Source organism: Equus quagga, chromosome 11 (assembly GCF_021613505.1).
Source record: "Equus quagga isolate Etosha38 chromosome 11, UCLA_HA_Equagga_1.0, whole genome shotgun sequence".
NCBI classification, from domain to species: Eukaryota; Metazoa; Chordata; class Mammalia; order Perissodactyla; family Equidae; genus Equus; species Equus quagga.
Window position 1 is genome coordinate 65,288,375 of NC_060277.1, and position 21,313 is coordinate 65,309,687.

Here is a 21,313-nt window from a genome sequence, read left to right on the forward strand (position 1 = left end):
CACACAGCCAGTAACCCTTTGAGCCTGGCTTCTTTTACTCAGCATAATGTCTTTGAGATTCACACTTGTCATTATAATATCAATAGTTTGTCTCTTTTTATTGCTGAGTGTTCCATTTTTGGCTGTATCACAGTTTGCTTATCCATTCACTTGTTGAAGGCAGTGGGTTGTTTCCAGTTTGGGGCCATTATGAATAGAGCTGCTGTACATATCTGTGAACAGATTTTTGTATGAACATAAGCACCAATTAAATTCAGTTAGTTGATACATTATTCAGTTTTTATATATCCTTGCTGATTTTCCACCTGCATGTTCTATCACTTGCTGAGAGAGGACTGCTAAAATCGACAGCTACAATTGCAGATTTGTCTACTCGTGTTGGTTCTATTAGTTTTTCCCTTATATATTTGCAAACCCTGTTGTTAGGTGCATACATGTCTACAATTGTTATATCTTCTTCATGAATTGACACTTTTGTCATTATGTAACGTCCCTCTTCATTCCTGGTAATTTTCCTTACTCTGAAATCTACTTTGTCTCGTATTAATATCGCCACTTCAGCATTCTTTTAATTAGTATTTGCATAGTATTTTTTTTTGTCCTTTTCCTTTAAATTATTTACGGCATTAAATTTGAAGTGAATTTATTGTAGACAGCATAGAGTTGGTTTGTTTTACTTTTTTAAAAGAAATCTATGCTGACAATCTGTCTTTTAATTGGTGTGTTTAGACCATTCACATTTAATGTAATTATTGATATGTTTTTATTTAGGTCTACTATTTTCTTAGGCATTTTCTGTTTGTTATTTCTGGGTTTTGTTCCTCTGATAGAGGGAAACAAGCAATAAGGCTTCTTCCCATGCCCTTGGGACCACAGTTCCTCTAGTTAGAAAGAAGAATTGTCCCTCCTCAGAGCTTTAGGCACCTGCACTGCCACTGTCGCTGCTGCTGCTGTCACAGGATTGCCTGGGGGCTACAGCAGGAGAAAATGAAAAGAAAGAAGGAATTCTCCCATCTCTCTAATATTTAGGGGCCCGTTTTCTGCTCCTCAGACCAGAAAAAGGCTTTTCTTCTAGCTCTTTTTGTCGGCCCTCAGTGTGCACTTCTGAGTTTCAGCCTTCCTTTGTATCCAGGCCAGAGTATAACAGAGGGGGAAACGCAGAAAACTCATTGCCAGATTGTTCTTGCTTCAAGTTCTGGTTTCCTTTCCCACTCTGCCTGCTATCATTTGCTTCTCAGAATCCTTGGACAGCTGTTGCGTACACACTATCCAGAGTTTTTAGTTGCATTCAGTGAGAGAGTTACAGTGGAGAGTACTTATTCCATCTTAACCAGATCTAGAACCTCCAGTGTCACATTTTGATGTTCAGTTTTTCCTGACTTTTTTCAACGTGTACATACAAATTTAGAAATATCCTTTTTAAAATTAATGTGTTAGAAATGTGTTAACTGTTTTGTTACCTACCGTTTAAAATTAATACTTCTGAAATATTTATTTTCAATTTAGTAAATCAGATATACACCATCATTTTTGTGACTGCATAGTATTCCACTGCATAGATTACTCTAATTCATTTAATTGACACTCTATAATTGGGTCTTTAAGTTTCTCCTGGTTTTTCTCCATTACAAACAATGTTTCAATGAACATTGTTGTACACACTCCTTATTAACTGGTCCAATTATTTCCTTGAGATATATTCCTAAAAGTGGAATTACTTGGACAAAAAGTATGCACATTTTGAATTTTGATACTTATTGCCCAACTGTGCTCCAGAAAAGCTATGCCAATTTCCATTCTTACGAGCTGAGTAAGACAGCAAATTTTCTCATATCCTCACCAATAGTTGATGTTATTATCTTTTCTAATCTTTTCCAATGGTATCTTAGATTTTAATATTCATTTCTATGATTATAAAAGGCTAAAACTATTCACAGTACATTATAATTTTAACACATTGAATTCGATTAGTTGATATTTATTTTACTATTGTACGTCTATATTTATAGGTGAACCTGACCTATTTTTTTTTATTGTGGTAAAATATACATACCATAAAATTGACTAGTTTAACCATTTAAAAGTATAAATTCAGTGGCACTAAGTACTTTCACAATGTTGTGCAATCATCACCCCTATCTGTTTTCAGAACTTTTTCATCATCCCAAACAGAAACTCTGTACCTGTTAAAAAATAACTTCCTATTCCTCCATCTCCCCAGCCTCTAGTAACCTCTCTACACTTTCTGTCTCTGTGAATTTGCCTATTTTAGGTACCTCATCAAAGTGGAATCATATAATATTTCTCCTTTAGTGTCTGACTTATTTCACTTAGCACGATGTTTCCAAGGTTCATCAACGTTGTAGCAGGTATCAGAATTCCATTCCTTTTTAAGGCTGAATAATTTTCCATTGTATGTATATGCCACATTTTGTTTATCCATTCGTCTGTTGGTGGACATTTGAAGTGTTTTTACCTTTTGGCTATTTTGAATAATGCTGTTATCAACATTGGTGTGCAAGTATCTATTAGAGTCCTTATTTTCAATTCTTTTGGGTGTTTACCTGGAAGTGAAATCACTGGGTCATATGGTGATTCCATGTTCACCCTTTTGGGGAATTGCCAGACTGTATCCCACAGGAGCTGCACCGTTTTACATTCCAACCAGCAACGCACCAGGGCTCTGGTTTCTCTACATCTTTGCCAACAATTGTTATTTTCTGCTGTTTTTCTTTCTAAAATAGCCATCCCAACGGATGTGAAGTGCTTCATCTATTTTTTCTAAAACTCTCTGTATTAGATTTTGGTATCAAGGGTAAACTGGCTTCTTCAGAGACTCTTTCCTTTGTTCTCTATGCTTTGGAACAGGTTAAATAACATAGAAGTTTTCTTTACTCTGCAGGTTTGAAAGAACTTATCAGTGGAACCATCTGCGTCAGACAACACCCTTTTTTACACCTAGCTCTTTGATAGCTTTCTGTTTCCTCCCTGGTTTCTAATAGAGCAGTTTTTCTAACTCTTCTATAGCCTTTCAAGTCATTTTTATTTTCCTAGAAAACCATGAATGATATAGAGGGTTCAGATTTTCTTTTTGCTACAAGCATTTGTCATTCCCAAGATTATCTCTGTTTCTCTCTCTCTCTGGATCAGCTTTCCCAGGTATGTTTCTTTTTTTCTTCAAAGAACAAGCTCTTGGATTTGTTCAGAATTCCTCTGCTTTTCAGTTGTGGGCTTTGTTGCTCTGGCAAGCAGACTTTGGGAGTCCTCCTGCTGGGGTCACAGTGGGGCAGCCTGGGGTCATGGTTGAGGGTGTGAGCTCTACACCCAGATGGTCTGAGTTCAAATACTCATTCCTTTACTTACTAGCTACTGGACCTTGAATAGATTTGTAACTTCTCTGTGTAAGTTTCCCCATCTGTAGAGTGGGAAGAAAATAGTAGCTGCCTCGTAAGGCTAATATTCATATTAAAGAGTTGATAGTTTTTAAGTGCTTAAAAGAGTGTCTGGCACATGGCAAGCACCATATAAGTATTTCTTAAATAAATCTGGGCTTCCCTCCAGCGTACTAGAAGCCGAGGTCACCCAGGAGCCTCTCATTCCCCAAATGTACTTTCTGTACCTCCCCACCACTTATGCTAACTGCCTCTTATTTTGCAGAACCACTTCTGTGCAGAAAAACAACCACGTTACTTTCCATTCTGCCTCCTGAGACAACCACATCCTCCTCACACACTCCCCAGGCTCCCATGGAGAGCTCAGGTCAGTATGGTTGGGGGAGAGGGGTCTGGCGCACCTGGCTGCATAGTGGGGAAACCCCCTCTTGCAGGTGAGAATGCCCCCAGGGCTGGCAGGGCCAACTCCACCCAGCCAGGCTGTGAGACCCCAGTTTGGCTGCCCAAAGGTGAGAACATCTCAAGGGATGGACAACCAGACCTTTGTGTAAGCCCCAGCTGCTTACAGGTCAATGAGCTGGACATTGGGAATAATGACAATAATATCCAAGATTTATTACCAAACACTTGGATTTATTTGACAAAAACCTATATAGCACTTACAATAAATCAAGTAGTGAAAAAAGCACTTGACAATATAGCTCATTCAGTCTTCATAACAACCCCAGAAGATAATATAATTATTGCAGTCATTTTACAGAAGGGGAAACTGAGGCACAGAGAGGACAGGTGTTGTTTCCAAAGTCACATAGATCTTGTATGGCCAAATCAGCATTTGAACCCAGAAATCTAGCTTCAGCTCTGAAGGGAGTTTTCCCATCAGGACCAGGACCCTACCTGTCCTGGCTGTCTTCCCAAATTATCAGTGTTTTGAGCTTTCCCCAACCTTCCTACAGCCCTTGGAGTCCTCTCATCCTAGAGCTAAGAAGAGGGGCACCTGAGAAGTAAGATATTTATTTTGAGGGATACAAAAGAGCAACGTTTCAAGGGCACCAAAGCTATTGTTATTTTGCCATTCCTGCAAACGTTTTTAGAACAATCTGAGCCTTTATTCCGTATGGGGGTAAGAGAGGATAAGGGATGGGATGGAAGCAAAGCATGAGCAATGTTATTCCAGCCAACGGTGCATCTGGGTGCAGATCCCATGATTTCAATGAGCAGCCGAGAGGGCAAGACGGAGCTGTCTACACACCAAGGAATTCTCAGACAAGTCCTCATCTCTGGTTGGAAGGGCAGTGAGTGAGCTCCTAGTGGTCAATGTGAGGGGACCCAAGGGCTCCAGGAGGATGGACCCTGACTCAGAGGTCAGGGTCGGGAAAAGGTCACCCTCTGAAGTGGAAACAAGTAAACACAACATGTACCAAAAGACATTCACCTGTAGAGAACTCACCTACCCCAGGAGCTCCAAGTCTGAATTGGAATACACATAAACAAACCATTTTCCTTTCAGTTGTACTACGGCTTACCTGGCACGAGGTAATGCGACATGGGTTAGTGATTTTATAGTGATTTTTTAAAAGGGAGTGGACCAGAAAGAGTTCGTTGGTGCCTCTGCTTTTCCATTCCAGGAAGGGGGTGCTGATTCTGACAGCTGACATCCAGAGAGTGGAAAAGGACAATTCACCTCAACACCCTAGTTTGAGGGAAACATCCCTTGGGAATTATGAATTCAATCCCTTTGGTAATAATTTTGTGTGTACCAAGTGACACGAGGTTCCCTGTAGCCCTTTCACCTGGGCGGACATGTCCACCCTCCCACTCTCCACCCCTCAGCTGGAGAAGGCTGAGGAGATATTAAGTTCGGTTATTTCGCCAGCTTTCCCCATCCTGATGCCACGGTCCTCTGTGGGCATCTTAGTCAGGGTTCTCCAGAGAAACAGAACCAGTAGGATGTGCATACATATACGGAATGAAATTTATTATTGGCTCACGTGACTGTGGAGACTGACAAGTTCCAAGATTCGCAGTCAGCAAGCTGGAGACCCAGGAGAGGCGATGGTGTGGCTCTAGTCCGAAGGCTGGCAGGCTCAAGATGGAGGAAGAGCCCATCTTTCAGTTCACGTCCAAGGCAGGAAACAACCCATGTCCCAGCTGGAAGGCAGGCACTCAAGCAGAAGAAATTCCCTCTTACTTGGGTGAAGGTCAGCCTTTTGTTCTTTTCAGGCCTTCCACTAATTGGATGAGGCCACCTCACATTAGGGAGGGCAACCTGCTTTACTCCATCTATCAATTTAGATCTTAAACTCATCTAAATACCCTTACAGATACACCCAGAAAAATGTCTGACCAAGTATCTGGGTGCCCTCTGGCCCAGTCAAGTTGACACATAAAATTAACCATCACAAGAGGGTATGGGGTAACTCCGAGAAGACGAGGAATGGTCCGCTTGAAAAAATCTTAGAAGATTTTATTCAAGTCACGGCTGGACCCCCAGAGAGTTCGAGCACTGGTGTCTCCAAGAGTTACATTTCTGAACAAAGGTTATGCCTTTTGCAAAACAAGCTAACGAACAACAACAAAAATTAACCTTCTCCGATTGTATTCTTTTAAATCTCCTCACAGCACTATGACAGCCAGGAGCATTGCCAGGGAGGGGCCATCCTGACACTGTGACCTCATCCCTAATTCTGGGATGATTGTCCTCTGGGAACTCGGAGCATCTTGTCACTATACTCCTTCCTTGACTATCAGATCGATTATCTAGAACTCCAAGCTTATCACTTAAGACAGTAATTCTCACGCCAGCTGTACAGTAGACTCTCCTGGAGAGCTATTAAAGACATTGATTGGGCCTGGCCCCGTGGCCAAGTGATTAAAGTTCACACACTCCACTTTGGCGGCCAGGTTTGTGGGTTTGTATCCTGGGCATGGACCTACTCCACTCACCAACCACACCATGGAGGTGTCTCACATACCAAAAAAAAATGGAGGAAGAGTGGCACAGATGTTAGCTCAGGGCTAATCTTCCTCAAGCAAAAAAAGAGGAGGAGTGGCAATGGATGTTAGCTCAGGGCAAGTCTTCCTCAGGAAACAAACAAAAAAAAAGACTATTAGACCCCACCCTCACAGATATGATTTAATTGGTTTGGGGTGGGATGTGCATTGGTATTTTTTAAAGCTTTCCAGGTGATTCTAATGTGCAGCTAAGGTCGGAAACTAGGAGAAAGGCAAATATCCTAAGAAGGGGGTGGGGAGAGATTCAACTCTGTCTAGAGAGGGCAGTGGACACCTGGCATTGCCAGGTCCTAGGACAGATGTGAATGTCTGAAGTTGAGGAGCATGCCCTGAGCTATGGGGGTCCTACCATGGTCAGGACGCTGTCAGCCTGTTTTGTCCTTCCTTCTCTATTATCTCTTTAGCTATAATAACACCTACCCTGGTTTGAGAGTTGGGAACCTTTTTACAAGCAACTTTATCAGGGGCATTTATCTGCATTCAGACCCCAGGAATACATAGATAGACACACAGTCATGGGCCCACCTGGGTGTACCCTCTTCTCTCTTTTCCCGGTAAGCAGATGAATGGTCACACTGAAGAGTGAAGCTTTAGAGAACAGCACTTGACAAGGAGAAAGCTCTGTGCCAACAGCTCTGTGGCCTTGTGTAAATCGCCTCTCCCCTCTGAGCCTCATTTCCCCAACTGTAAAATGGGAAGAGAGCGTCTGAGGTCCCTCTGGGTCTGACCTCCTGTGGTTGGAGGGGCAATATGACGCCTGGGAAAAGGTTCTTGACCTTGAATCTATGAAACAGAGAGAACGGTATTTGTCCCAACAAACTCACAGGGCTCTGCTCGGAATCCGATGAGATAATATATTTGAAACAATTTGCATATCCAGGAGTCAGTCAGAGAATGTCAGCTGCTATAACTAATGGCCCCAATGTCAACGGGTGAACACAAGTCCTTGTTTCCCACTCACACCCCCATCCAATCTGGGCTCCAAACATTCTCTTGGGGATGAGCCTTCTTCGCTCTCGTGGCACCATCTTCTTCAACACAAGTCTTCCACAGTCCCCTTGAGTGGGAAGAGAGAGCATGGAGGGTAGTGCAGAGATGTATAGCCAAGCCCGAGAGTGACATACATCACTTCCACCACATTCCATTGGCCAGAACTCAGTCACACGGCTCCTGTGGAACTTCAGGAGTGTCTGGGAATGTAGTCTTCCCATCTACCTGCAACAAAAATGGATTGGTTTGATGAACATGTAACATCGTCTTGCCACACCTGTGTAAGACTGTGCATATGCCTTTCAAGTGCTATTTAAATGTTAAATATTAGTAGTAATCTGGATACCGGCTAGCAATGTCCCACGTGCCTGGATGGAGGGGAGGATAATAATGGATGTCATCTATTTATTGCCTGTTCTGAGTCAAGAATGATGTTAGACATGCATATCATATATGAACAACCAAGACACTTGAGGCACAGGAAATATCCTGTTTGTTTCTTTTGCCTAATCAAATAAAATCCAGCTTCAGGTTATCACTTTCCAAGGTCAATACAAATTCCAATGTCATTTGCTTGGGGCGCCTCCCCGCTGCCTGGGATCTTGTAAGAAGTCCAGAGCTTACAAAGTCTGGATGGTGGGGAAAGTCCGTGGGCTTCAGTCTACTGTGGCTGCAGCCCCCAGAACAGCTTGGTCAGGCTTGTAAGAGAGGGGACTCCTTTGGGGACATTCTTGTGCTCTGGTGAGAGTGACCCGGGAGACTTTTGCTGTACACTCAAGGGCATAGAGTTTAATGCGTAGCTGCCCTCGTCTGAGATCTTTGCCACCACTGGTAAGCTATGCTCCAGCCAGCCTGGTCTTCCTCATCCCCTGGGTCCACACACCCCGTGCGCCCTCGCGGTCTTGGGGAATCCACCCTCCCACCCTTGTATTGCAGTCTCCTCTGTAACTAAAAGCAGCAGCCTTCCTCCACATCCCTCTCAGACAATCCAGCTTGACTGTCTCAGTCAGCTAGCCAGGGGGCTCAGACTCAAGGGCAGGTAGAGGATATAAAGGAGTGAAACAAGGAGAGCAGGGACTGTGAATAATAATGGTGGCTGTGTCCCATCTCAAGGGGGAAGCTGCTCCCAGCCCCTGCCGATTGTCGCATGTGACAAACATGCATGCCTAGTGTCAACAGACTTTCAAGAGATTCCAGAAACCCAAACTTTTCTGCAAAATCTCCTGATTTGCAAATGTTGGCAGCTAATTCAATTTTTTTTTTCAAGACATCTACAAGCCCAAACAAAACACGTCTGCAAGCCAGATGTGGACCAAAGCCTGAGAGTTTGTTCCGGCTGCCCAGACTTTCGAAAACAAAGTTTATTTGGGGTTGTCTCCCAGGGCTACTGGCAACTTCTCTATTTTTCTCTGAAACATAAAAACTTAACTCTGTTTGCAAAGCGGGGGAAACTAGGGCTCAGAAGACAAAAGCTTGGCTGCACTTCTAGCAATGAGGCCAGGAGGAAATCACAGTTATCACAGTTTGAAGTCTTTATGTGCAATCCACAGTAAGAAAGAGAGAGAGAGCGAAGGAGGGAGGGAGGGAGGAAGGAAGGAAGATATAACGTCAATTAAATTTTTAATAACTCACCCTGTAGTAACTCATTAAGTCCTCATGCAAGGTGGAGACGGGTAGATGGAAGGACAGCTTGGGACCAGCCTTCACCCGAGGCTAAATGATCTCCTTGTCAGTTCGGGGAGATGCTGCCCTGCCCAGCAGAGTGGCCAGGTGGGCAAACGTGCACTGTGACAGCCCACTCTCAGCCTGGAGGAGACTCAGGATCGGGCCTTGACGTGGTCCAGGGGGACAAGTGAGAGGCAGGAGGAAAGTAGGGGTTTCAGAGACGCCGAGTGGCCCCGGCGGACTTTGCACAGGCCCACGCCAGAGCCGTGGAGGGGCCAGTCTGTGAGCACCAGTGCATGGGGTGCCTTGTTCTAAATACATTTTGACTCCTGGACAGCAACCTGCTGATTTTTTTTAATTTGTCATCTCTATCCTGCCTACTTCCGAAGACAACTGAGACAATCAAGAAAGATGTTAAGTAGAACATCCATCAGGGGCTCCGAAGAGGAGCAGAGAAGGGAGGTTCCCATCATTTGAGATGAGCTGAGTTTTGAGGCAGGGCCCCAGTTCGGCTGGAAGTTTCCTGACAGCTAAGGTGAAAGGGGAACCCCTGAGGCATGTGGTTTGTGTTGCCTGGCAATCAGAGAATGCACACTTGCCTACAACGAGAAACTCTTGATTGGAGTTCATCGTAAACAAGAATTTATGGTGTGGAGAGTGTCTCCCACACATCCTGTGTTAGCCCAGATCCTCCAAAAAGCAGACAGCCAGACAGGATTAAACGTGCAAGGCTTTATGTGGGGAAACACCTGTAGGACAGAAAACGGAGAGGGAGCTGGTAAAGGCTGGGAGAGCCAGCTGTCAGACCGTGATGCGAATCTGACTTGGAATGAAGGAGAAAGAAAAGCGGGGGGGGGGGGGGTGGAAATGTCTTAGACTAACAGGCGGTCAGTGGCCTCGAAGCATGGCCTTGCACAAAGTGATGGATTCTACAGCACAGCAGCACAATGCTCCCCCACCTTGGCCAATTCAACTCCCTGTAGTGGGACATCAGGGAGGTGCATTCTCACGGCTACCACATTTTCCAAATGTCAATTGTTCTTGTGTCACTTTCATCATTTTGCCATATCAACATACCACTGTTAAAGAAATTATTACTCTGACACTTGTTAAAAACAGTAAGGAAGACTTCATTTAAGACTACTGCAATAGGGGAGAGAGAGTGGACTCAACTCCAAATAAGGCAAAGACAGCTAGGGATTGCAGCCAAACAAGAGAGTGAGGGCCAGTGGATGGAAAACGGCTCAGAGGGGACATCGGGGCGGGGGTTCTTGCTAACGGGACCTAATAGGATTCTTGCTAGAGGTGGCCAAGGGCTTGAACATCAAAGGTGGAAGAACCTGATCAGATATCAAGGGTGGGAGATCCTCCATAAACTGACTTAGCAGGATTCTTGCTAAAACTGGGCTAGGCAGGACAGGGGCCAAGGTCAGGGCCCAGTGGAGAAGCGAGCTGCGGGGAGCCTAGTAAAGTTCAGTCAGGGAGAGAGTTGTCACCTCCTGTCCTAGTATTTATCTGATATGTGTCTTTAAACTTCAGCTTTATGTGTAAGTTGAAGAGCTAGTTATATATATATTTTTTCTAATATACATTAAAATAAGTGCATAATTATTCCAATTTTACGGTCATTTGTGTACACCTAAAGTTGTCCTGCTGGCCACCACTGGTTTACATGCTGCTCTTTGGGGAATGCTGGTCTTCCACAGAGCACAGAAGTGCTGAGCGGAAAGCCATGTTCCGGCCCCGGCCCACGTGCTGGCTGCCGGCTCCACGTTGATTTCTTTGGGGCCCCTCTTGAGGCTCGTAGAATGGGCTAAAGACGTTCTCAGGGAAAGTGAAGGCAGGGGCGAGGGTAAGGCCAGGGAGGCTGAGCTCCAAAGTTCCTGGCCTCAAAGCCCCCCACCCCTACCCCTGCTGCCCAGATGTGGAGCTGGACCTGGAGCGGAGCGTGCAGGCCGTGCTCCGGGAGCTTGGCGCCCAGGCCCCAGCCCTGCAGAGCAACCAAGGTAAGAGCCAGCAGGCAGGCTATCTGCTCCTCCCACCGACCCCACCAGTCCAGCCATCTCTGCCCATACGTCCTCAGAAAACACCCCAGCCTAGAGCTCACAGGGTGAGGGGCTTCTAGCCAAGTCCTCTTTCTGCTAGAAACACGTGAAGCCTGAAGGACCAAGAAGACTTCTCTGCCGCCAGCCCCCCACCCCAGCACCTGGGGCAGAGCGCACTGGGGATAAGCCGCCCTCCTTCTTAACCGCGTTCCCTGACTCCCCTTGCAAACAAAACCCCAGACTGCCAGACTGCCAGAAATGTGGCTGGGGCGCTGACCTGTCAACGATGCTGCTCCACAGCCGCACGCACACACCCATTCCCACTACTGCCCCGCCTCTGCTCCTCTCTGCCCTGGGAATTCACTGTCCACAAAGGGAAGCAGGTCAGAACTCCCACACATAGGAAGCCCACCCATATGCACCTGGAGCCAAGTGCCCAGCTGAGGGGTCAGACCTGCGCCTGGTCAAAGTCATAGTCTGGGACTCCAGGGCTCAGGGGCCTGCTCAGAGGGGTCTCCTCTAAGAGCCCCAACCCCGCCTGGTTGTGCGGGCTCGCCTTTCTCCCGGCCCAGGCATGTGGAGATGGTCCCTGCACAAGAAGGTCGAGCGAGATCCCAGCAAGAGTCCGGCACTGGTCCGCATTCTGCTCAGAGAACTGGAGAAGGTGGGTGCTCGGGCTTCGGGGAGGCAGACAGGGAGGAGAGGAAGAGAGGCTGATCCAGCCGGGGGCTCGGTCCCATCAGTGCTGTGTCCCCCAAACTTTGGTCATTTTGGACCGCCTGCAGGATTTTTACCATATTTCTCTCCCTCTTACACTTTTCTATAAGTATGGAAAATACTTATAAATATTTCTATAAGCAATATTTTCCTTACATTGACTCCCATTGTTTTACTGGAGTTATATTTTCAAAGAAATCCTATAACATGATCATAAATGGAAAACCAATATCACCTGCAGAAACAGAAAACACCTATAAACATAAATGTGTAACTATTAAAAACGTTCAAAATTATCCTGTACCACCTAAAACCATCCTCCATGCCACCCAATGCTCTGTGTGCAACTGTTTGGGAAACACTGCCCTCCAGAGAGCCTCAAGTTGGCAACAGGCTCGTCACCTCACTGCCAGCTCCTGCCTGAGTGGACGCTGCCCCTCCCCGACCGAGCTCTCCGCACCCCTCCTCCCCCACACCCTCACAGCCGGCTTCCACACCTGTGCGCCCTCCCCACCCCACCCCTCTCCCATTCTACCAGTGCAGACTGTGCCCCTCTCCACTCCCCCTGGCATGGTGGAACTTCCACCCCATCTCCTGCCCACCCCCAAACTGCCTCCTGCTAGGACATGCTGAGCCCCCCTAACCCCCAGGCCATTAATGTCATGTGATCCCGTTTTCCAGGCAGAAAGTGAGGACCTCCGGCATGTCATCATTCCCTTGCTGCACACTCTAATGTACGTGCTTACCAAGGTGAGCCGGGCCTGAGGGTCAGGGTGGTCATGGGGACCCCCGCGTGACTGGGCCGGACACTGTCCTCTCCCCTCAGTGGACAGCCACTCTCTGCCAAAGCGAGCCTAGGAGAACTCGTGGGCAGCCCGCCCCAAACTGACTTCTCTGCACTAGCTGTGCCCTCTCCCTAGCATACGAGGAGCGAAACTGGGGAGAAAATGGGGAAAGTCGGGCTGTGTGCAGAACGCACGGAGAGCCGTGAATGCCAGAATGAGATGCTTAGGTTTGCGCATATGTGCAATAGGAGCCATCGCTGGTCCCTACACAGAGAGGGACTGTCTTGAAAATGTCTTGGGAAGAGTAACCAGGAGCTGTGCATAGTCACAGGGGGCAGGGAGGGGGTGGTGGTGAGGAAGACGGGGTGCGGGGGTAGGCGGGAGGGGGGAGAGTAATTCCAGGGTTGCTGGAACCCATGGTCAGGATAGGGCTGGGCTCCGGCCAACGCAGAGGGCTTGGGGGAAGGGGATCCCCTGGGGCACAGCGGGGTATCTCATGCTTGCGGGATGCCAGGAGGAGCAAAGCAGGCCGAGACGTGACTCCAAGCTTGCCAGCCTGGAGAAGGGCAGAAATGCGCCACCCCGCAGAGCGGAAGGGTTGGGAGGGAGTGGATCCCCTGGTGGGACAAGATGAGATGGATTTCCATCTGGGTAAGTCTGAGAGGCGGACAAAGAGGAGGTCTTCCGGATGCTGGGAGAAGAGGCTGAAGGTGTAGATTTGGGACAGAAGTGTGAGCCCAGGTCTGGCTGTCAGGCCCGCCCTTCCTCCTCTCCCACCCCACCCCACCCAGGACCCTCCGTGACCTAGGGCTCTGGGCACCCCAACTCCCCCCTCACCCAGGCCACGGGCGTCGCCGAGGAGCTCTACCGGAGAACCTACGCCTTCTGCATGAGGTTACTGACCCTGCCGGCCCCCTACTGCACGGTCGCCCTGGACTGCGCCGTGAGGCTGAAGACCGAGACGGCAGTCCCAGGTAAGAGCTCCGGGTGGCTTTGTCTCCCACGCTGCTACCCCAGCTCCGCCCAAGGTCTTGCCTCGCCTCCAGGGTTCCAGGGAGCTCAAAAATCCCAGCACCTACTGTGGGAGAGTCGGGAGTGGAGGTCAGAGAGCCGGGCTGGCTGGCTGAAGGGGTCTGCTTTGCAGGGACGCTGTACCAAAGGCTGGTCATCGCCGAACAGAACTTGCCAAGTGAACTGTACCCCTACCAGGAGAGGTGAGCGGCCCCAGACAGGGCGCTGCCTTCCGCCCCCTCCAGGTGTTGGGCCGGGTGGCTGCTCCCCGACACAGGGGTGTGAGAGGAAGCCGGATTGGCAGGGTGGCCAACAGAGCTTCCCATCCACGACATGTGTCCAGCGGTGGACGGGGAGCGTCCTCTCGAGATCATGGAAAGCAGGATCGGTCTTTCCTCTTGGGCTGGATCCAGAGCTATGCCGCTCACGTGCAGAGGGTGGACGTGGCCCCTGGGCCACCCGGGAGTTCTGTTGTTCCATCTCCACCCTGCCCTTGGCCGTGCTGCCACATCACCAGTGGGCAGCCAGCGGCAGCTCCCGAGTGTCGATAGCGGAGGGAGCCCAGGTGACACTCACACCAGGAAGTCTGGGGGCTTTCGGCTGCTGGTGCCCAGCCCTTCAGATAAGATGAAGGAAATGCCCGCTGTTAGTGTGGGGAAGAGGGGCTGATGGTGTTGGGGGTGAGTGGCCTCCTCCCCTGCAGGCACCTCTGTTGACCTGGCACTGAAAGGTGTTGATGGAGGCCCTGTGCTCGCGGAGGGTCCAGGGAAGTGGAGGGGTCCAGAGGAATTAGCATTGGAAAGGCTGGGATGACACAGTTGAATAAGGAGGAGAGGGTAGATGAGGTCAGTGTTCTGGTGTGATAAGGGTGATGAGAGAAGATGGACTCACTCAGGGCTCTGGGCCCCAGCTGGGCAGGAAGGATTTAGAGTCCCTCCTACAGGCATGTGGTCAACGGGCCACGGCGCTGAGGGAGGGAGCCGGACTTAGCTTGGAATTTACCAAGACCTGAGACCAGAAGGACCAGCTGCCCCTCTAGAAGGGCCATGTCTGCTCTTATTTGCCACAGTCCCCACCAGTCCATATTGTGTCCCCTTTAGAGACTTTTGCATTTGAATCTCCTGTTTTTGCAAAGAACTAAATAACTTGGGGAGCTGCAAGGCTCTGAGGGTGCCCCTCCAGTGGCTCTCCTCCCGGTAGTCATTCTCATCAGTCCCTCTCCCCACCTCTGTCCTCAGAGTGTTCCTCTTCGTGGATCCTGAGCTGGTATCTCCCTCCGTGTGCAGTGCCCTGCTGCTGGAGATCCAGGCAGCCCAGGAGCAGCAGACACCAGAGGCCTGCATGCGCCACGTGGTCTCCCACGCCCTGCAGGCGGCTCTGGGGGAGGCCTGCCACGCAGGCGCTCTGCAAAGGAAGCTGCAGGTAATTGCCCTGCCCTGGCCCTGGTTGTCCAGCCCAGGGCCCTGCACGCCCACGGCGATGCTCACCCGACTCGTCTTCCCCCTTCTCCTGGTTCCATATCACCTCTTTCCCCTAAATCAAAAGTGAATACACGTCCGCTATGGAAAATCTGAAAAAAATGCAGAGAAGCCAAAAAAGAAAATAAACATCACTCACTCCTCTACCCAGACAGAATAGCAATTAACATTTTGGTATACTTCCTTACTAATAATGATGATACTAAACATAATAGCTACTGTTTACTGAATGTCCATTGGGTTCCAGACACTGTGTTAAGCACCTTACATATATCACGTTTAAAAATTCTCACCACAACATTGTGAAATGGATACAATTACCAAAACTAAGGCACAGAGACGCAGATAACCTACAGGTGGTCACACAGCTACAAAGTGGCTGCGTCAGAATTTGAACCCAGATCTGACTTCAAGTCTGTGTTCAATCACCTCCCAGCTCCACTGCCCAGCCATTCCCTTTTAACAAACTGAGATATGACACTCTGCATACGGCTTTCTATACCGCATGGATATATGCATATATATCATCTTTATTTTTCCCTTGCCTTTGGGATCATACCACACGGAAATCTTTTCCTTGGAAGATACGTACTTCTAATGGTTGCACGTTATTCTCTCTCGTGAGTTAGCTGTTACTTATTTAACTAGTCCCCTGTTCCTGTTGTGCGGAGTCAGTTTATTTCCAGCACTTATCCACTGGTTTCCTAGTTTTTCTCTCTGGCTCAGCCTCGGCCCCTGTCCACAGCCAGGACTCCTGCAGGCTGGAGGCTCCCTGGCCCAGGGTTGCACCAGGTGCTGGGCTTCTCGGGTAGGGGAGGATGCCGCCCAGGGCAGAGTCCAGCACTGTCTGAGGTGACCTTTTAGCAGAGAAAGGTGACCCTGTCCTCCGGGAATGCTGGGCTGGATGATGGCCAAGGTTCGGAGCTGCTCTGACTCAGGGCTGGGGGGCTGCCGTGCAGGAGGGGGCGGGCGCCAGAAGGGAGGGTGCCCTCGAGGGGTCCGCTTTCCCCTGCCTGTTCTGCCCCGGGAAGTGGCGTCAGTCCTCCTGGCAGTCCATGTCTCAGACCCTGCTTTGCCCATCAGAATGCATCGGATGTTCCCTCTTCACCTGTCCTTTCCCCATTTGGCATCCTCCACACCCGGAGCCCTACACCTTGCATCCTTCCTTTGATGGGTGTCTTTTATGCAATGCTGGGTGCCTCTTTAAACCGTGTTGATTGTCTTCTGTCATTCCTTTCCTCTAAAAGCACCCTTCACACCTTTAGACTACCATTCCTTTGTGGTCGCCCACCTGTCTAAGCATTTTGACTCTCTCCCCCCACCCCCCACCTGCACCGTCCAGCACACCTCTCCTTCTACAACACCCACTTTGAGGAGTTCACACCACACAGCCGCATGGCGGAGGAAAGCTCCCCTCTCCTCGTACCTAAGCCCCATCTTGGTTTTAGTACAGACACCTGTGGCCCCTAATGTGGGCTACCGCCCCCCACCCCCCGCAATGGCCGTGGCTCTTGGGAAGGTGGGGAGGCAGCAGCTTTCCTGTCCAATGTTGATTTATCTGCCGACCCAGCAGCCCCCTCCACCCCTGCAGCAGCTCTGGCAGTTGTTTCTGGCTCAGAAGGTGCCATTTTGACACATCCAAGCCAAACACATAAGAACAATGATTTTTGCTTCTCAGTGATATGGGGAATACAGACCCCAAGCCTCACTCCATCCCCGAGTTGGAGGCAGCTGGGGTTCAGGGGTACCCTTAGGAATGAGGCTGGCTGGATCTGAGGGTGTCAGGAACCGGGTAGGATTGGGACACACCAGGTCAAGAATGGCGGAGAGGGAGAGGGCGGTTCAGGGCTGGAATGAACAGGTTTGTTACATACACTACTTTGCAACAGCAAAAAGAAATGCTGAAAGTAAAAGCTGTATTTTTTAGGCAGAGTCGAACTGTTATGCCCCTCCCCCACTTTAAGCAGAGCCCGCTGCTCTGAGTCTCCATTTTCTGTGTAGAGCACGGGGGAGGGGCTGAAGAAGAGCAGGGAGAGACCAGAGGGAACCCATCACTGATCTTAAGTTAGAGACCCTGGGAAGCTTAGAGTTGAGGGGTCCCTAACCGTCCCCAGGCTCCCATCCTCCCCCACCAGGTGCTGGGGTTCCTAGACATCGGCCTGGTCGGGTGCTCTCCAGAGCGTGTCCGCCACCACTCCCCACCCGCTGGGACCCCTGGCCTCCTTATCTGGAATTCTTCCTCTTGAGGCAGCTTTAGAGATGCCATTCCCAGTCATAACCTGCTGGCTTGAGGACAAGTGGGGCCTGGGGGAGGTGGCTCAGCCAGTCACAGGTCTGGTGGGTCGGCCTTATCTGACCACTAACCCACATCCTGTCTGCTGAGGGCCTGGTCTAAGGCCCAGGTGGGGAGTAGATTGGTCTCCCCATGTGTGGAAACCAGCTGACAAGGCCTCATGACTGGGGGGTTCAGCTTGGGACAACCTGCCTCTCTGACCCTGTGCTGGAGGTGGGTGCTAGAGGTGGGTGTCTCTAGGTAGGGCGGCCCCATGTGTGGTCAGGAGAGGCTTCTTGGTGAGGCCTTGAAGCCAGGTGTTTCCGGAGGGCCATGGGAGCGAGGCCAAGTCAGGAGTCTGGAGACGCAGCTCTGAGAGGCAGCTCTCAGTGGCCGGCAACCGGACTGCGACCCAGCCCCAGCTTCTCAGGGTCTAATTGTCCTCATTTCTTCATTCTGCTGAGTTCGGAAGGAGCTCACCCACAGCTGACTCTGTAGGAGGCTCTGGAGCTGAGCTGGCCTTTCAGAGTCATCTCAAATTAGGGGGAGGGCCAGGCCTTTATAACTCCACGTCTACTAGTTATTGGATGTGGACTGTCCTCAGGAAGGGAGCATGACCTTGGAGAGGTGGCTTTCTTCAGCCCAGGGCAATTTTGGAGAGGGACTCTCCTGAGAGCTGCCAACTGCCAACACTCCCAGCAACAGGGCTCATGAGAGCCTCAGTCCCAAGAGTGGGAATCTGGGGAGCTGCCAAGGGGCCTACCACATCATCTCCCTCAGAGTCAAAGCCAAAGTCATTACAAAGTCATTACATTACAAAGACCCTCATGACCTTCCCCCACCTCCTCATTTCTATCGCTGATCCATCTCGTGTACCCTTGCTCTCTTTCTCTCTGCTCCAGCTACACAGGCCTCCTTATTGTTCTTGAAACATGCCAGACATATTTACACCCCAGGGCCTTTGCACTTGCTGTGCCCTATGCTTGGAATGTTCTCTCAGATATGCACATTATTTGCTCCTTCACTTCCTTTAGGTCTTTACTCAAAAGTCACCATTCAGGGCGGCTCCCCTGGTCATACTATCTAAAATTTCAGCCCCACCCCAAAATTGCACATCTTCCTGCCCTTCCTTGTTTTCTCTTCAGCACTTATTATTTATCATCCTATAAATTTTTCTTGTTTGTTATCTCCTCCCATGCACCCACACACAGAGACTAGAATATAAGCTCCATGAGGACAGGATTTTGGTCTGTTTTGTTCAGTGCTGTTCCTCAGCACCTAGAGCAGTGCCTGGCACAAAGTGGGTGCTCGATACATATTTAATTAACTTATTTATAATTAATTTATAAAATGAAGCAACAAGATGAGCTGGTCCCTGTGGCCCCTTCTGCCTCTGATTCCATCTGCCTCTCATTGCTTCTGTTCACTCAGCTGATGGTTCAGCGGATAGTCACTGGAGCCCTAGCTGGGCAGAACGGCCCACTCTCCCTCAGCCCAGGAAGCTAAGACTCTGCTCAGCAGACCCCTAGCGCAGAAGAGAGGCGAGAGCAAGCCTGTTGTGCCTGCCCATGTCACACGTGTGGGCCCTGCCTCTTCCTTAGGAGATGGGCTCAGCTGGTGGCAGGTGAGGCTGAGGGAAGACAGCAAGAGAACCGTCTCTGGGCAGTTCCCAGGGTGTCAGGGCCGTGCCCCTGGAGGTGCTAAAGAGCCTGGGGACTGCAGGGTGAGAAACTCTTTTAAACCCCGTTTCTCTTACGGAGAAATGCTCAGTTTGGTGCTTTGCCCCAAACTGCTTTAACGCTCACTGCTCTCCCTTTTTAAAAAGAGAAAGCAAGCTTCAAGCTCTAGAGCCCCGACGGCCACCGCACCTGGCTAGAATTTCCTAATCGTGCTTTGTGACCATTATATTCCTCTTAGTTATTTTCTATTTATGACAACTGACGCTAGCCTTTTTATTAAGAGTAGGGATACAAAATTTCCTTTTGGAATAATTTTGAACCAAAATAGTGAGCTGATTTAAAGAAAAATAATGAGTAAATAATAGTATAGGTGGCGGGTCAGGGCGGTGTAGGAAGGACAGAAGTTTAGGAAATATTCAACAAATATTCATCGAGCACCCACTATGTGCCACGAGACGTTCTAGGTGCACCTGTGGCATGCAGCTGTGAACAAAACGGACAAAACCCCTGCCTTCCTGGAGTTTACATCCTACTGGGGGCAGCACGTTGATCCAAGTGCTTGGTGTCGCTCGAAGGAGGCTGGCGCCAGCGGCCATCCCTGCCTCTCTGGGTTCCGACGTTGCAGGGCACCAGGGGGTGAGGGGCAGAGGGGACCCCCAGTTGCAGGCAGCATCGGGCATCAGCTGCGGCGGGGCAGGAGAGGAGCCTGGACGTGCGGCGCAGCTGCCTTCGGGGAGACGCTCCGCCCGGTCCCAGGGGCGGAGGGGCAGCCACGCTGGGCTGTCCACGCCCCGAGGACTTGGCGTCGGCTCTGGGGTGGGTGGGGGCCGGGCCGGGACTCAGGCTCTGGCGGCCCTCCCCGACAGGCCAGCCCCCGCCACGCCCTGGAGCGCATCTTCCACGCCGTGGTGGCAGCGGTGGAGCAGATGGCGAGCGAGCCCAGCCCGAGCCGGGAGGGACACCTGGAGAGGCTGGAGGAGATTTACTGCTCGCTGCTGGGGCCGGCGGCGGCCGCCAGAGGGCGCTGCGGCGGTAAGCGGCGGGCGGACGGGCGCGGGGTCTGCGGCCCGGGGACCCTGCGATGGGCCCGCAAGGGGCTCCAGAAAGCAGTGCGGTGCCTGCCCCGAGTCTGCGTGCGTGGCTGAGGCGGGGTGGGAACTGGGCCACTCCTAGGAGCGTGGGGACTGAAGGCAGCCCAGGAACTTGGAAGGTCCTGGGCTAAGAAGGTGGGTAATTTGGTCTTAATAGTAACTGACACCTACAGGGCACCTACGGTACCCCAGTTGCTGTACTAAGCCCTTTACATACATTTGAATATATCACACATATTAGATCAGTTAATCTTCACAGTAGACTTAGAAGATAGAAAGTCTTATCCCCATTTTACAGATGAGAAAACTGAGCTAGAAAGAGGCTATAAATTTTGCACAAGACCACCCAGCACATCAGTGGCAGAGCCAAGGTTCAAGGTTCAAGCTGTCTAGTCCTTGAGCACTATGCTGTAGTAACCAAAGGATGTGATGGTCCTCAGATCCTCTACAGGACATCTGAAATAGCAGCTGAGACAACATCACTAATATCTGGTGTCATAGATTTTCACTCCGCATGCTTGCTTTCTGTTTGCGTTTTCATAAGACAGTGCCAGGCACTGATGGGAAACAAGCCCGTGTGGATTGGGAAACCCTAAAGAGCCCAGAGAAGTGTCTGGAACACGTATTTCCTGGCTGTTGGAGGATTGTTCTGATTTGTGTCCTGTTCTGTGGTCGCCCAAAGTACCCATGGAATTTGTCAGCCTGCATGTCCCAGAACACACAGGTCACCCATAGGTACACAGCACCTAAGGACTGGAGACCAGGACAGAGGTCAGGGTGCCAGCCCTGGGGCTTGACCTCGGCAGCCCAGGGAGGGTGGAGGCTGCCGAAGGGAGGGTGAGGCAGTGGGATGGCCCCAGCCTCCAGATTCCCCCCGTCTTCTCGGTCTTCCATCCTTTCGCTTTGCTTTCGTATGTTGTCCTGCCTCTGATTAACATCTGGAGATGTCTGTCCACGCAGCCTCCCTCCTCCTGAATCTGGGACAAACCCCAGGGTCAAATCTGGCTTTACTCCCTTTGGGTACCACTTGCTAACACAGCAGTAACTCTGCATGGATGAGACACGACCCGGTCTGGGCCCCCTGCACCATCCCAGCCACATCCAGACACTTGCCTCCTGCATCTTAATGACCAACCAGCACCCCCACTGAGCCCCTGCTGTTAAAGGAGTAGC

General features: G+C 50.0%; 1 protein-coding gene across 5 annotated transcripts in view; it reads left to right on the plus strand.

Annotated features, from left to right (window-relative positions):
- Positions 1-21,313, plus strand: part of PIK3R6 (phosphoinositide-3-kinase regulatory subunit 6) — a 53,567-nt gene that overhangs the window by 8,984 nt on the left and 23,270 nt on the right. For 3 of the 5 annotated variants that reach the window (XM_046677458.1, XM_046677459.1, XM_046677457.1), the window contains exons 2-9: positions 3,658-3,759; positions 10,985-11,068; positions 11,680-11,771; positions 12,506-12,574; positions 13,451-13,583; positions 13,754-13,823; positions 14,859-15,042; positions 19,916-20,081. In XM_046677458.1, coding sequence (XP_046533414.1) covers positions 3,747-3,759; positions 10,985-11,068; positions 11,680-11,771; positions 12,506-12,574; positions 13,451-13,583; positions 13,754-13,823; positions 14,859-15,042; positions 19,916-20,081 — 811 coding nt within the window. In that variant the 5' untranslated portion in view covers positions 3,658-3,746. Of the gene's footprint in view, positions 1-3,657; positions 3,760-10,984; positions 11,069-11,679; positions 11,772-12,505; positions 12,575-13,450; positions 13,584-13,753; positions 13,824-14,858; positions 15,043-19,915; positions 20,082-21,313 lie in introns of those variants that run through there. The other 2 variants (XM_046677460.1, XM_046677461.1) reach the window with 2 other exon arrangements.